General features: G+C 40.3%; 2 protein-coding genes across 3 annotated transcripts; one reads left to right on the top strand and one right to left on the bottom strand.

The window, feature by feature from the left end:
* Positions 1–2,199: 2,199 nt before the first annotated feature.
* cox7a1 (cytochrome c oxidase subunit 7A1) lies at positions 2,200–7,225 on the bottom strand. Of its 2 annotated transcripts, XM_079166100.1 has the most exons (5): positions 7,096–7,225; positions 3,970–4,056; positions 3,215–3,299; positions 3,026–3,124; positions 2,200–2,430 (listed from the first exon to the last, which is right to left on the bottom strand). In XM_079166100.1, exons 1-5 carry the CDS (start codon positions 7,108–7,110, stop codon positions 2,372–2,374), a joined length of 345 nt encoding a protein of 114 aa, XP_079022226.1. In that variant the 5' UTR covers positions 7,111–7,225; the 3' UTR covers positions 2,200–2,371. The 2 variants fall into 2 exon arrangements, with proteins under 2 accessions (XP_079022226.1, XP_079022227.1); XM_079166101.1 differs by lacking the exon at positions 3,026–3,124.
* Positions 7,226–8,126: 901 nt separating this feature from the next.
* On the top strand, positions 8,127–14,138 carry rnaset2l (ribonuclease T2, like). The gene is made up of 9 exons (XM_079165599.1): positions 8,127–8,162; positions 9,507–9,726; positions 10,172–10,239; positions 10,663–10,720; positions 10,855–10,922; positions 11,060–11,173; positions 11,561–11,609; positions 12,402–12,476; positions 13,811–14,138. Exons 2-9 carry the CDS (start codon positions 9,511–9,513, stop codon positions 14,000–14,002), a joined length of 840 nt encoding a protein of 279 aa, XP_079021725.1. The 5' UTR covers positions 8,127–8,162; positions 9,507–9,510; the 3' UTR covers positions 14,003–14,138.
* The last annotated feature ends 1 nt before the right edge of the window (position 14,139 follows it).

Genomic DNA, 14,139 nt, shown 5'->3' on the forward strand with positions numbered 1-14,139 from the left:
GCGAATCGCGTTCATCGCGTCATTCGCGCCGCCGGTATCGCCGGGACTATTTGTGTTCATCCGCGTTCATCGCGCTGGACGTAGAAACAACGTAGAAAAATCACCTCTATTTCTGCTCAGTACGTGTTGTGGAAGTCCCAGATATCACGGGGAACTAAACGCCGTCATGTCTGGTTCATAACATAGTCCGGAGGAGCTCCGTGGATTTCATCGAGCTCACTGTGTCTAGCGAGCCACACGTCGGCTGTTTACTACAGCTGTATGAACACACAATACACTGACTTGGCTGTGATTTAACGGCAATAAACCGACAAAAAGGGACTCAAATAACTACGTAATGATGCCGATTTGTACTTGTTTTCTCAATGGAGCTCGGATCGATCGGTGCTATGCTATGCTAACATTACAGCAGCTCCATCAACACTCACAATAACGTCATCTAGACGTAAATACGGCAGCGTCTATTCATTGTTTGTACCATATGGTTTACACACACACACACACACACACACATAGTCTGGTCTCTACTGATATGAGGGGTCGTAGAGCTCTGGGTGAACATGGCGGCTACAGCATTTATTTCCTGATTCAACAACAGCAGGACTTCACTGATGACATGGGGAGCAACTCAACGCTGATTGGCTATCGCGCTGGAGCGTCACGCGATTTATTCGCAGAAGTTCAAATATTTCAACTTCTGCGTTTGGGGCGATTCGGCGTTTTGACGCGTCAAACGCGCCATCGCGTCTGTACATAGACTTTGTATGTAATCTCGCCGCGTTCATCACGTTTGGTGTGAACACACCTTGAGGAGGAAGAGGAGAAGAAGAAGAGGAGACCACCAGCCCTGTAAGAGACCCCTCATCTGTTCTGGGACGGAGGATTGTGTGAAAGACTTTTGTCATTTCTAAACAGCGGCTTAAATAGACCACATATATATAATTATATATATATAAATATATATATTTGTTATATAAGAGAAGACCGTTAAATAAACCAAAGTTTTGAACACATTGAAAGTTAGTCCTGATGGTGATACAAGAGAAGAAGAAGACTGGGATCACCAGATTCATAGGTTCATCCTCTGGGGACCAGGAATGTCTGACTGCAGTAGTTGCTGAGATATTTCAGACGTTCCTGGAGTCGCTGCACCGATGATGCAGCAAACAGAGAAATGACACCAACGAGACTTTTTATTGGTATTTTGTGGACTTTAAGAATTTACAATTCAGCTCACTGTTTAATATTTTCTGTCAATTTAAATATCATAAATAGCATCTCAGCTCTACATGCTGCCTTCTTCACACGGCCCCACAACACGTGATCAGAGACGCTTTAACTGTGAAGAGCTTCTCTTCATGGAAACATAAAAGACCAAAAACAAACTCATTCAAAGCTGGAAGAACACTTCTGTCTAAAATATCATTTTATGCTAAAACATGAAGCGCTCCTTCATTGGACCTCATTATATATATAGTAGTATATGTGATATATATATAGTATATTTGATATATATCGTAGTATATGTGATATATATAGTAGTATATTTGATATAGTAGTATATTTGGGTATGTAAACAGGTGTTCACTTCCTGTTTGCGGCCACCAGGTGGAGCCGCTGCTGAATGTTTCTTCCTCTGGCAGCCAGCGGTGGTCACAGCTGGAGAGCATCAGGAACCTCCTGCAGCTCAAAGTGTCCGCTGCTGTCACGGAGAGCGTCCTGCTCTTCGTCTTCTTCGTTTCTGTTCTTTTCTTTGCGGGTTGTAAATGTTCCTCTTTGTGTCTGGATGAAGATCAGAGAATCTGAAGGAAATCCGGACGACTTCTGGGTCTTGAAGGCAGATGGAGGATCAGTTGAAGAACCCACGTTTGATTCTGAGACCTCGTTCCCCGCTCAGTGAACGCACCACCCGGCAAGCATGACCCACAATCCAACAACACCGCAGTGGTGCTGGTTCTGGTTCTGGTTGAAACACCTCGTTGTGGAGCCACTTCTACCTCTGAGGACGTCAACAATGAGCGCGTTGCGTAGCAGCAGCACAGTGTGTTGTGTTGTGTTGTGTTGTGTAGTGTTGTGTGCTTCGATGTGTTGTGGCTGCAGCAGATGTTGGGTTGATTATGTGTTGCATCTGTCCCGGTTGCCATGGTGATGTTTCACTAGTTCATCACATTGATTCAGAAACCACAACAAGACAACAACAACTCTGCAGACGTTGAGTCTGAACGTCTTCACACTTTATTACAAACTGATCAAAGCTTGTGATGAAATCAAAGAGAATCGAACACAACAGACATCGGTGTTAGACGGAGCCGAGCGTTGTTCTCCAGGAGATACACCGAGCCCGGGGGGGGGGGGGGGGGGGGGGGGGGGGCTACGCCTTCCTGTGAGGCATCGAGGCGAAGAGCAGCCAGTACAGAGAGTAGCAGGTTCCTGTGGAGAAAACAAACGCACCCTCAGGAGCTACGACGCTGACGTCATCATAACAAATGAATCCTAAAAATCCCCAAAACACGTTGATCGTGTCAGAGATTCATTGAGGATTAAAGAGAAACATTAGTTTGGATTCGTGCATAAAGTACACAGGGCTCTTCTCAGTTCTACATCCTCGATTCCTTTCCTCGCCTCCTCTCCTTGCGTCTTAGTCCCTTCCACCTGAGATGAAGAGGTGAGGAGGTGAGGAGGAGAGGAGGTGAGGAGGTGAGGAGGAGAGGAGGTGAGGAGGAGAGGAGGTGAGGAGGAGAGGAGGTGAGGAGGTGAGGCAGCGTTCCGTTCTTTCGAAAGCGTCATTTTAAATCAACTTTATTTAAATAAGACGTGTGGTTGCATCACCTGTCCGTCATCAAAAGACTTCCGCTAAGGAATCACCTGTGCATCCTCGCTCCTAGCTCCTGTCAGGAAGCCTCCTATTTAGGATTTGAGACAACCTTCAAGATGGCATACTGAGAGGAAGGAGGAGACGAGGAGACGAGGAGACGAGGAGACGAGGAAGCACAAAATAGAGAAATGAGAGCAGTGTCTCTCTGACCTTTCACCTCCTTGTTTCTACTGTAACGTGTGAATAAGGAGGAGCTGAGCGCCTCCTTATTGATCTGGTTGCACTTTATGTGACAGAGATCAAACATCACTGTGAATAAAACAACATCAACTTATAATGACGTTATTCATCACTTATCCGTTATGCTAATTCACAGTAAACCCTGTTTGTGTCAGTTACCTCCCAGAGTCAGCGTCATGGTCGCCCGGTAGAGCAGCACGTCAAAGGTTCCCCCCTTGATGTGGACCGGCAGCCCGTTGTCCTCCTGTGTGAGACCACATGGAGCAAACAGGGTGTGCTAATGTGTTAGCATTAAACCTGATAGCATCAACACATTACCGATCATGTGACGCTGACGACGTAACGAGCTGGAGGAGAAACAGACCTGATGTTAAACGTTTTATGTTTTGGTCGTCGCCATCTTGTTTTTTAGCAACCGGTGAACAGGAAGTGACCATATATGGACTGAGGAGGAGTGACGTAGAGACGCCGTATACCTGTCAATCACTGTGTAGCCCCGCCCCTAAAGCATCCCCTGCTTTATGGTCTGTGTGACTCTAAATGGACCATCATTTACTAAATGAACATCATGCTGTATTGAAGAAGACTTGAAACTAGAGATTGAGACCATAAACTCATGTTTACAATGTTTACTGAGGTAATAAATCAAGAGAGAAGTAGAGTCATTTTCTCATAGACTTCTATACAACCAGAGGAGTCGCCCCCTGGTGGACACTAGAGAGAATGCAGCTTTAACACATGAAGCTCTGACTTCTCTAAAGAAGAACCGGAGGTTTGTCTCCTGGATGTTAGTTTGAAGAAGCTCCTCTCTGTTCTTTGCTGCAGAGGTTTTGGTCAGACTGATCTAAAACGATCCTCTGTGGATATTCTTGGTCCTCAGAGGATGAATCCTAATGATGTAACCGTGGTGTTACCTGGAAGATCTTCTGGGCCTCGGGGACTCTGTTCCTCAGCTGTCTGGCAGAGCTGCTGAAGGCCCGGCTGGCCAGAACTGGAACTTTCTGGAAACACAAAGAAATGTGAAGCTCAGTTTGGAAAAATTAATTAAATACGATGAATCCTCTGGAGAGTCTTCCGTGTCCGTCTCACTCCTGACTGCTCCTCCTCGTCCCACAAGCAGATGTTTATCATCGAACGTGTTGCTGCAACTTTTCTCCTCAAACTTCTGAACAAACTGTAGTTCAGGACTTTATTTCAGAGCGAACACTTCAAACTGTTTTATTCTATAAATGACATCATTAAAGTAAGAACTAAACGGATGTTTAAAGAGTTGTAGATTCAATCTTTCTTCCGTTAAACTAGACTTAAAGTTTAGTGCAGCGTGACTCAAGTTTAAATCAGGATCTAAACATTTAACAATGAGTCTTTGTTGGTGCGACACAACTTCATTCTGTTTTCACCGTCAAGCTTTCATTCTTTAATGAACTCCAGTTGTTTGGAATGAGACTAAACGTTCTGCAGATTGTTTTATTGATGTCGACTCTTATTGTGAAACTCGATCCAGCAAAGTGTCAGAAAGAGGAAACAGGTTTTAGTTATTTCCTCTTTAACCTTATTTATAGTTCAGCATTTATATTCTAACACGAAACATTTCACAGCTCAGAACAACATGTGGCTTTTTATCGCTTATAGATCAGATATTTATATTTAATTAGACAATAAAACATTTAATTAAGCATCTTGTTCCTGAATGAAGCTGTTTTAAATGCAGGGCTTTGACTTGTAGAAGAGTATTTGCACATCGTTGTTTTACTACTTTGACTGAAGTAAAAAGATCTGAGTACTTCTTCCATCGCTGTACTTGTACCTGAACACGTGCACGTATATATTTATCTTGTTTCAGGAGAAACACTGAACTAAGCGGAAGCAGAAACTTCCACAAACATCACGTGAACGTGTTAACAGGAGAGTTTGTAGTTCAGCAGAAAGAGGAAGTGAGTCTGAGCTTCTGTTCTCTTTGTGACGTTGTTGCTTTCAGAGCTCTGACGGGTTCCGGTTTGTTTCTTCATCGTGAGTCTTCATCAGGAGACAAAGACTATAAACCAACACGTTCACTCAGTTCATCTTCACTGTTTCATATTCTTTGATGAGTATCAAAGAATAAGAGTTTTTATGAGTTTGGCTCCATTATTGTTCCTCATTATTCTGATGAAAGTTGTAACTTCTGTTGTTAAAAAGCTTTAAACACGATCACAGTTTAAACGTCTCTAAACGCTGAGCTGTGAAGTTATTCTAATCTAATCCTCACTGACTCTACGGGCCAAGTGTGAAAGAGTTCAAACAGTAAACGCTACAAAACGACCTGTTCTCTGATCTCTGATCATGTTTCATTGTAAACAACCAATCAGAGGAGAGCTAGCAGCGTTAGCAACGTTAGCAGCGTTAGCAGCTAACGGCTAACCAACGGAGGTTCACTTCAGTGACACCATGATGCCTTCAGGCTCTGCTCAGTGAACATGAGTACTGGCTGAAGCTACATTATAACGTTATCATGGTGCGTTCAGGTGTTGTTTCATCATGCAGCAGAAGTTTGTCTCTTTAAGAAAGCTGCGCGACTCTTTAACCGTCTACCAAGGTCACGTCGGGTCGCTCAACTCACAGCCAATCACAGCCTCCGAACCCGACACTCCAACCAATCAGGACGCAGAGCAGAGTACGAGAGAGAGAGAGAGAGTGTGTGTGTGTGTGTGTGTTAGAAGGCCAAACTGCCTGCTGTGGAGTCATTCCGTCGGTTTACAGTCACGTGCTGTCTAATCGACCAATCAGCTGTCTCCTTAATGTAAATAACTGAAGATGAACCAGAGCAGCTTCCACATGTTGATCATCACATGTAGACGTTTACACACAAACAACAGCAGACTTCATTTGTTTCTCCAACTATTCGTTTACATGTCTAGGAGTTCCTGAACGCACCGTCAGCTCCGCTGAATGGTGCGTTCAAACCCATCTGAATCCTGAGGATCTCTACAGCTGCAGCGTTGTTTCCTTTAGAAGAACTGAACTAAGAAGAAGAACTTCTTCCACACTTTGTTAGACAGTAAAAATAAAACACAAAGAGATAAAAATACATCTGAGTTTGTGAGTATTTCATAACTGTCCAGTAAAAACAAAATGTTTCAGCTCTAAGAAAGACACATGACCTTTCCATTATATTTCTACATTTATTATATAAGTATTCTTATTATATATATATATATATATATATATATATATATATATATTATTTATATTAAGTAAAGTTTTGATTTAAATTGATTTGAATTGTTAATCTCTTCACAGGACGTCTGATGAAGACCATGTGATACAGTCGAAAGCTCCAGAACGAGTACGATTGTTTTAGCTCTTAGAGAGACAGATTAGTACTATGACAATGTACAAATACTCCATTACTTATGTAAGGTAGTATTTTCAGCTACAAGTACTAAAGTATAAAAAACATAAAGCACCCATACTGCACAAAACTGCTATACATATATAATATATGTTATATATGTATATAATATATATATATATATACAATGTTAGATATATCATATATATAATATGATATATCTAATTGTATATATATAGACAGAACCCTGCTGAGAGCTTAAACATGTCCGATGGGACACTATTATATTTATGTGTCTGTGCGTCCCACTAACAGCAGGACACTGGTTCTGCTGGTTCTGCTGGTTCTGCTGGTTCTGCTGGTTCTACTGGTTCTGCTGGTTCTGCTGGTTCTGCTGGTTCTACTGGTTCTGCTGTTCAGTGAATAACAGTGAAACCAGCTGTCAGCAGGTCATGTGAGGCCGTGCTGCTGCTCCGCATGTTTATATTTAGATCATACGTTTCACTCAGACACACAACAATAACACATAAGTTGTGAGAAAGTGTTCGTACAGCGTTCAAAGGTCAGACTGTTCACTTTAAATCACTGTTCAACACGATGTTCATTTCTCTCCTTTAACCTCAAAGGGTTCCAGAAGCTTCAGAGACACAAACACAAAGAGACAAACGACAGAGAGAGAAGGGAAGTTTGAGGAAAAAGTCATATTTACCAGAAGCTGGTTCATGTCTGTGTCTGTGTGTGTCGAGCTGCGTCGCCTCGCTTCACCCTGACAAGGACATGCGCACACACACACACACACACACACACACTCAGAAATACACACACGCACAGTATCAGTGTTTCTGAATCTCTGCCAAACTACGATCTGCTGTAGAGGCCAAACTGTGTGCGCTCGGCAACTCGTCAGGAAACGACTGCTGCAGCTGTAAAACCTATGAAATAGTGTTTACAGCAACATGATGTTTACATTTTGTGTTTCTATGTATCCGTGTTGTGTTTTTAGTTGATTAACTGCAAGAAAGTCTGAAGCTGTTTAAAGTGCTGCTTAGGGACATGATGTGTGGGGTGACGAGACAAACATGCAAAAGGTCTTTTTGTAGTTGTTTTACGTCACTTTGTAGTTGTTGTGCGTCTCTTCGTAGTTGTTGTGCGTCACTTTGTAGTTGTTGTGCGTCTCTTTGTAGTTGTTTTGCGTCTCTTTGTAGTTGTTGTGCGTCTCTTTGTAGTTGTTTTGCGTCTCTTTGTAGTTGTTGTGCGTCTCTTTGTAGTTGTTTTGCGTCTCTTTGTAGTTGTTGTGCGTCTCTTTGTAGTTGTTGTGCGTCTCTTTGTAGTTGTGCGTCTCTTTGTAGTTGTTGTGCATCTCTTTGTAGTTGTTGTGTGTCTCTTTGTAGTTGTTGTGTGTCTCTTTGTAGTTGTGCGTCTCTTTGTAGTTGTTGTGTGTCTCTTTGTAGTTGTGTGTCTCTTTGTAGTTGTGCGTCTCTTTGTAGTTGTGCGTCTCTTTGTAGTTGTTGTGCGTCTCTTTGTATGTGTCTTTGGTTAGACAGACTTGTTATGATTGTGGTCTTTTCATGTGATTGCTTTGGTCAGAAATGTTCCTCTGTCACCTGTCAGGTGTGTCACAGAGAACGTTCTGCTTCCTCTAAATATAAACGCATCAACACACATTTATTCTGTGTAAAACCACCAAATCTCAGCCTGAGATTCACTTCCTGTTTGTGTGTTTGGTGGCAGAAAGCAGCTCATACAGCAGCTCAGTGCAGCAGCAGCAGCTCTCTGGTAGGTTTCATCATCATCATCATTATAATCATCATAACTCACATGTAATCATGAGATTCATCTTGTTTTTAATCTTGTATAACTTTGGATCCAGTCTTTTAAAGTCTGACATGATAAACATCATCAGTGCGTACTCCTCACACTAAAATACACTATACTGCAGATGTACATGTGTTTTTTGTGTATTCTTTTATGTTATATGTATATATTGTTTTACTGCAATGTTGTAGTTTATCTTATTCTTATTATAGATATTATATATCATATGTATTATTATATTAGTGTTGCATGTTCTGTGTAAATCTGAAACTCACATATAACATCAGAATGAACGTGATAATATGTATATATAATAATATAATATATAATATGATAATATGTGATTGTGGATATTTTATTCCCACTAAAACTAAGCTTTTATCCAACATTAATGGTGATTAATGAGTTCAGATAAATCTGTGAGATTCTGCTCCAACTAAACTAAGAAAAGATTTAAAAAACTAATAAATCTTCATGAAAGTGTCTGAAGATGTTCAGACAACTTGAAGCCTCGCTGGACTCTTTGTCCTCTTTTTTCTATGTAAAGACTGTTTTTTAGTTTCACTATTTAAAGTGAAGTTATATTTTATATATATATATATATTTTATATATTTTATGTATAAATATATTTTATATATTTTACATATTTTTTATATTTTATATATTTCATATATATATATATATTTTATATATTTTATGTATATATATATTTTATATATTTTACATATTTTTTTTATTTTATATATATATATTTTATATTTTATATATATATATTTTATATATTTTATATATATATATTTTATATATATGTATATATTTTATATTTTTTATATATTTTATATTTTATATATATATATATTTTATATATATATATTTTATATATCTTATATTTCATATATATATATATTTTATATTTTATATATATATATATTTTATATATATATATATTTTATATTTTGTATATATTTTATATTTTATATATATATATATTTTATATTTTATATATATATATTTTATATATTTCATATATATATATTTTATATATATATATTTTATATTTTTTATATATTTTATATTTTATATATATATATATTTTATATTTTTTATATATTTTATATTTCATATATATATATATATTTTATATTTTTTATCATATATATTAAAACATCCACAAACTCTTGAACTTCTTATTTTTCCTGTGATAATGGCCGCCAGGGGAATGAAGTATAAGTACACAATACTACAAGTACTTTTTATCAGAGTACTTGTGTTATTGATTGACTGATGTTGGGTGATGTCATCAGGTGGATGGACATGTGGAGCTCGGTGCTGCCCCTGCTGGTCGCTGTGAGTCCTGCGCTTCTGTTCCTGCTGCAGCTTCCTGACTACACAACCACACAGGAGGAGGGACTCTGGCAGGACTACAAACATGGCCGCCACGGCTCTGAGCTACCTGACAAAAAGCATTTCTGCTCCTGGAAATGTCTCCTGTTCACTCTGCAGTGGCCCGGAGCCTTCTGTCAGGTGGGCTTCATCATCTTCATCATCTTCATCATCGTCATCATCGTCATCCTTATGACTAATCAACAATCAATAAGTCAGGCTGCAGAAGAAGAGATTGATTTACATAATAACAAAGAAAAGAGTTACAAGATGTTAAAATGGCCGACAAGATGGAGGCACCCTAACTAGTTTCTGAGTGGCAAGAAGGAGGAGGGAGGGAAGGAAAGGATGCAAGGATAAAGTCAAGATAAGGAAGGAAATGAGGAGATAGTGATCCTTTACTAGGGAGGTAGAGAAGGAAAGAAGAGGTTAAGGAAGTAAATAAAGGCGGTAGTGAAGTAGGTGAGGAGGAAGTAAAAGAGGAAGTTCAGACGGACAAAAGTGGAGGTTGTGAAAGAAAAGGAGGCGCTAGAGAAGGAGGAGAGGATGGAGGACAGACTGAGCCTCCTTTCCTTTGTCTCCTCAGTCTCTAGATGAAGAAACGCTCTGCACGCTTCCTCCGACCATCAACAACTGGACCATCCACGGCCTGTGGTGAGTACACCTACTACATCATCTTCATCATTATCTTCATCATCATCTTCATCATCATCATCATCTTCATCTTCATCATCTTCATCTTCATCATCATCTTCGTCTTCATCATCATCATCATCATCTTCTCTGTTGTTAAGATATTTGTACTTTATGATACAATTTAATCAAGTATCAGGTCTTTATAATAAGTAAAATATATATATATTAATAATAATAATAATCATAACAATAATATTAGTTATAATAATAATAATAATAATAATAAGCTTAACGAGGTTTAGCCACATTCAGGTACTTTGTTTTAAAGAAGCTGAAGATGTTTTTTTTATTTAATATATCTTTTATAATAACGAGCTAATAAGCTATTAATTACTATGTTGTTAACCCTTTCATTGTTAACTCCCGTGTTCTTGCCTGCAGGCCTCTGAAGGCTTGGCGCTGCTGTACGTGCTGGCCCATGTTTGAATCTGACGTCCAGGTGAGTCCCGGTCCGGACCAGCTCGCCTGGTGACCTGAGACCAGCTCGCCCGGTGACCTGAGACCAGCTCGCCCGGTGACCTGAGACCAGGTACTCTGATAATCTGAGGCTGAGACCTGATCTCTGTCTTCCAGGAGCTGGATGCAGAGCTGAAGGAACACTGGCCGTCTTTACTGAGAACTCAACCCAGCTTCCACTTCTGGTACGAAGTCAGAACCTCATCAGTGTTCCTCCATCACTGTGAACACACTGGAGTTCATTTATTCTAACATCTGTGTGTGTGTGTGTGCATACGTGTGTGTGCGTACGTGTGTGTGTGTGTGTGTTTGTGTGTAACAGGAGACAAGAGTGGGAGAAACACGGAGTGTGTGCAGCGTGTGTTGAAGGGATGAACTCTCCTCTCAGATACTTCCAGATCTGCCTCAAACTACGAGGACAGTTTGATATCCAAAGGTTAGTGCACACGCACACACGCACGCACGCACGCACACACACACACACACACACACACACACACACACACACACACACACACACACACACACACACACACACACGTGCACGTTTTTATTATATTTACATTTGTGCCTCGGTGCTGTTTCCTGGAATGTGAAGTGTTCAGTTTCTGTGATTCATTGACTTCATGCGGTTTCTTTCTCCGATAGAAACACATTAAAGCTGATATGAGGCTCTGCAGCAGTCGCAGCACAAAGTGGAAATAGTTTCAGTGATTACTGAATTCAAACTACGTGTGAACATTTCAAGTCTTAAAAACATATAACCAAGAAGATGAAGATGTGAACAATAAGATGAAGATGTGAACTCTGTTCTTCTCTGCAGGCTGCTGGAGGAAGCTGGTATCACTCCGTCCTGTGAACGACCATATAAGGTAACAACTGACCGATGAAGACATTCTTTATGACGAATAGACTGAATCTTTATTGTAATTTGTTTCATCATGACTTTTATTGACACTTTAATGTGGAGTGCTTTACATTTAATGACGGACTATATTATGACTTTCTTCAACTCTTTAATTAAATACTGCACTAAGACATCTTTTAGATTTACATTCATACTATTGTTATGCCGAAGGTTACAATGAACCAACATGAACCTAAAGTCCCAAACAACCAGAGAGAATGTTCATTTATTTACATAGTGATGAACATAGTGGATCAACGTCAGAACTCAGGACGACCCAACAGCCACAAAACACAGTGATGCACCTCTGACCTTAAAGAGAAATGTCTCTAAAACAATAAAGAACCCAGAATACAACCACTAACCTCGCTAACTTAAACAGTCAGCCCACCAGCACTGCCTCCAACAGGACGACACCATCCGCAACACGCTACACGCTACATTCAACCTGTGCTAGCGTGTGCTCATGTGGCCTGATGGGAAGTCGTTGCCATAGATACGCCTCCATCACCTGATGCAGCCGCCATCGATAAAATTGTCGCTAGATTGATCCATAAACTTCAGATTTAAAGACCCAGCTGACACTCTGTCTAATATTATCTTTATTTGTCTCCAGTTTATTTTCATATGCGCTGTGTTCACTGCATGTTCCAGATGTTGCAGCACTGATCCTCAGATCTGTGCATGTTCATCAGTACAGCAGCAGCTCCTGCGGTCTGCTTCCTCTCACCATACTTTGCTTCCTGTGCTTTCGTAGCTTGTGGAGGTTCATCAGGTTCTGGCTCCACATCTGGGAGACAAACACGAGATCCAGTGTGTTACAGACGAAAAGGTCAGATCTTCATCTAAACGTTCCTCTGATTATTGTCTTCACAGCTGAAATAAACTATTTCAATAACATTTAAGGTATTTATATGCTGCAGCTGCACTGGTTCAGTCTCTAAATGTCACAGTTAAGTGAATCTCTCTGAGCTACTGACGTCTAAACACCTAATGAAACAGGCTGTGAGGTTCTAGAGCGTGAGAACAGATCCTTTAAACGCTTCATCACAGCGGCTCCTAATAACTCAGGATGTTTATCGGTCCGTTTGGACTCAACTGTGACTCACTGCTGTTATTGGACGCTGTCTTTGCTCTAATGAGCCTTAATGACTCCCGTGTTGGACATTTGACTCCAGTTTCTTCCAATGAAATCTATAACAAACCCACTATCATCCAGAGATCTCCACCACTTCTGACCTCCATCACATTTATTGTGGAAATTCATATTCTCAAGAAATGTAATTTAAAAACGTTCCTCCTGCATCACCATCAGCACCAAATGCTTTACTCAAACAAGACGGGTTTGTTTTACTTTGATTTAAATCTTGTGTTTGTCGTCTTTATGGCTGTTTTTGCTTCTATTTGATTGATTTGCATCTTTATTTGTTTTCTGTTATTGTGGTCGTTTTATTTTCTAAACTTGCCTCGTTGTCTCACATCCAGACTTACTGTTTACAGAATACATGTTTTGTTTCTGCCAGATTTAAGTTTATGTTTGAATTAAATTAACTTTAATGAATAATGTACACGCCACTATCTTTTCTGCTGTTTTTAAATAAGCTAATTATAGATTTTAGAATTAACTCAAACATACATGCAAAAAGATACTGAATTGAGTAACTGAAGCCACTTTAATACTGTGGCAGTAGTACTAAAAGTACTAAAAGCCCTAGTACTAAAAGTAGCATTAGTACTAGCAGTAGCCCTAGCACTAAAAGTAGCACTAGAAGTAGTAGTACTAGCAGTAGTACTAGCAGTAGCAGTAGCCCTAGCAGCAGCATTAGCACTAGCATTAGCAGTAGCACTAGTACTAGCACTAGCCCTAGCAGCAGCAGTAGCACTAGCATTAGCACTAGCATTAGCAGCAGCACTAGTACTAGCAGTAGCCCTAGCAGCAGCACTAGTACTAGCAGCAGCAGCAGCAGCAGTAGCACTAGCATTAGCAGCAGCACTAGTACTAGCAGTAGCACTAGCAGTAGCCATAGTAACACTAGCAGTAGCCCTAGCAGCAGCAGCAGTAGCACTAGCACTAGCATTAGCAGTAGCACTAGCAGCAGCAGTATTAATAAATAAAGTGTTGGTATCCTACCAGTTGGGTTTCATCTCTGACTCCTCCCCCTTCAGGACAGAGAGGTGTGGTTTCAGGTGAAGATTCCTCTGTCTCACAACCTCACCGTCGGCTGTGACCACCACGACATTGACGACGGTAACCCGCCGCCCCCCCGTAACTCCTCCCACGGGCACCCTTGCCCCCCCCAGGTCCCGTTCTACTACTTCCCCATCGACCACCAGGACCCACAGCGGCCCTGCGGCTAACGGAAGCCAATCGCTAATCAATAACTTTGAATGTTTGGTATGAAGAGTTACTGATTAATACAGTTAAATGGTTGAATACATGTAACACAGTTTACCTGTAACAGCTCAATATTAAAATAAAAACATTTAAAAAGGAT

The sequence above is a fragment of the Pholis gunnellus genome, assembly GCF_910591455.1.
Source record: "Pholis gunnellus genome assembly, chromosome: 9".
In the NCBI taxonomy this organism is placed as follows: Eukaryota; Metazoa; Chordata; class Actinopteri; order Perciformes; family Pholidae; genus Pholis; species Pholis gunnellus.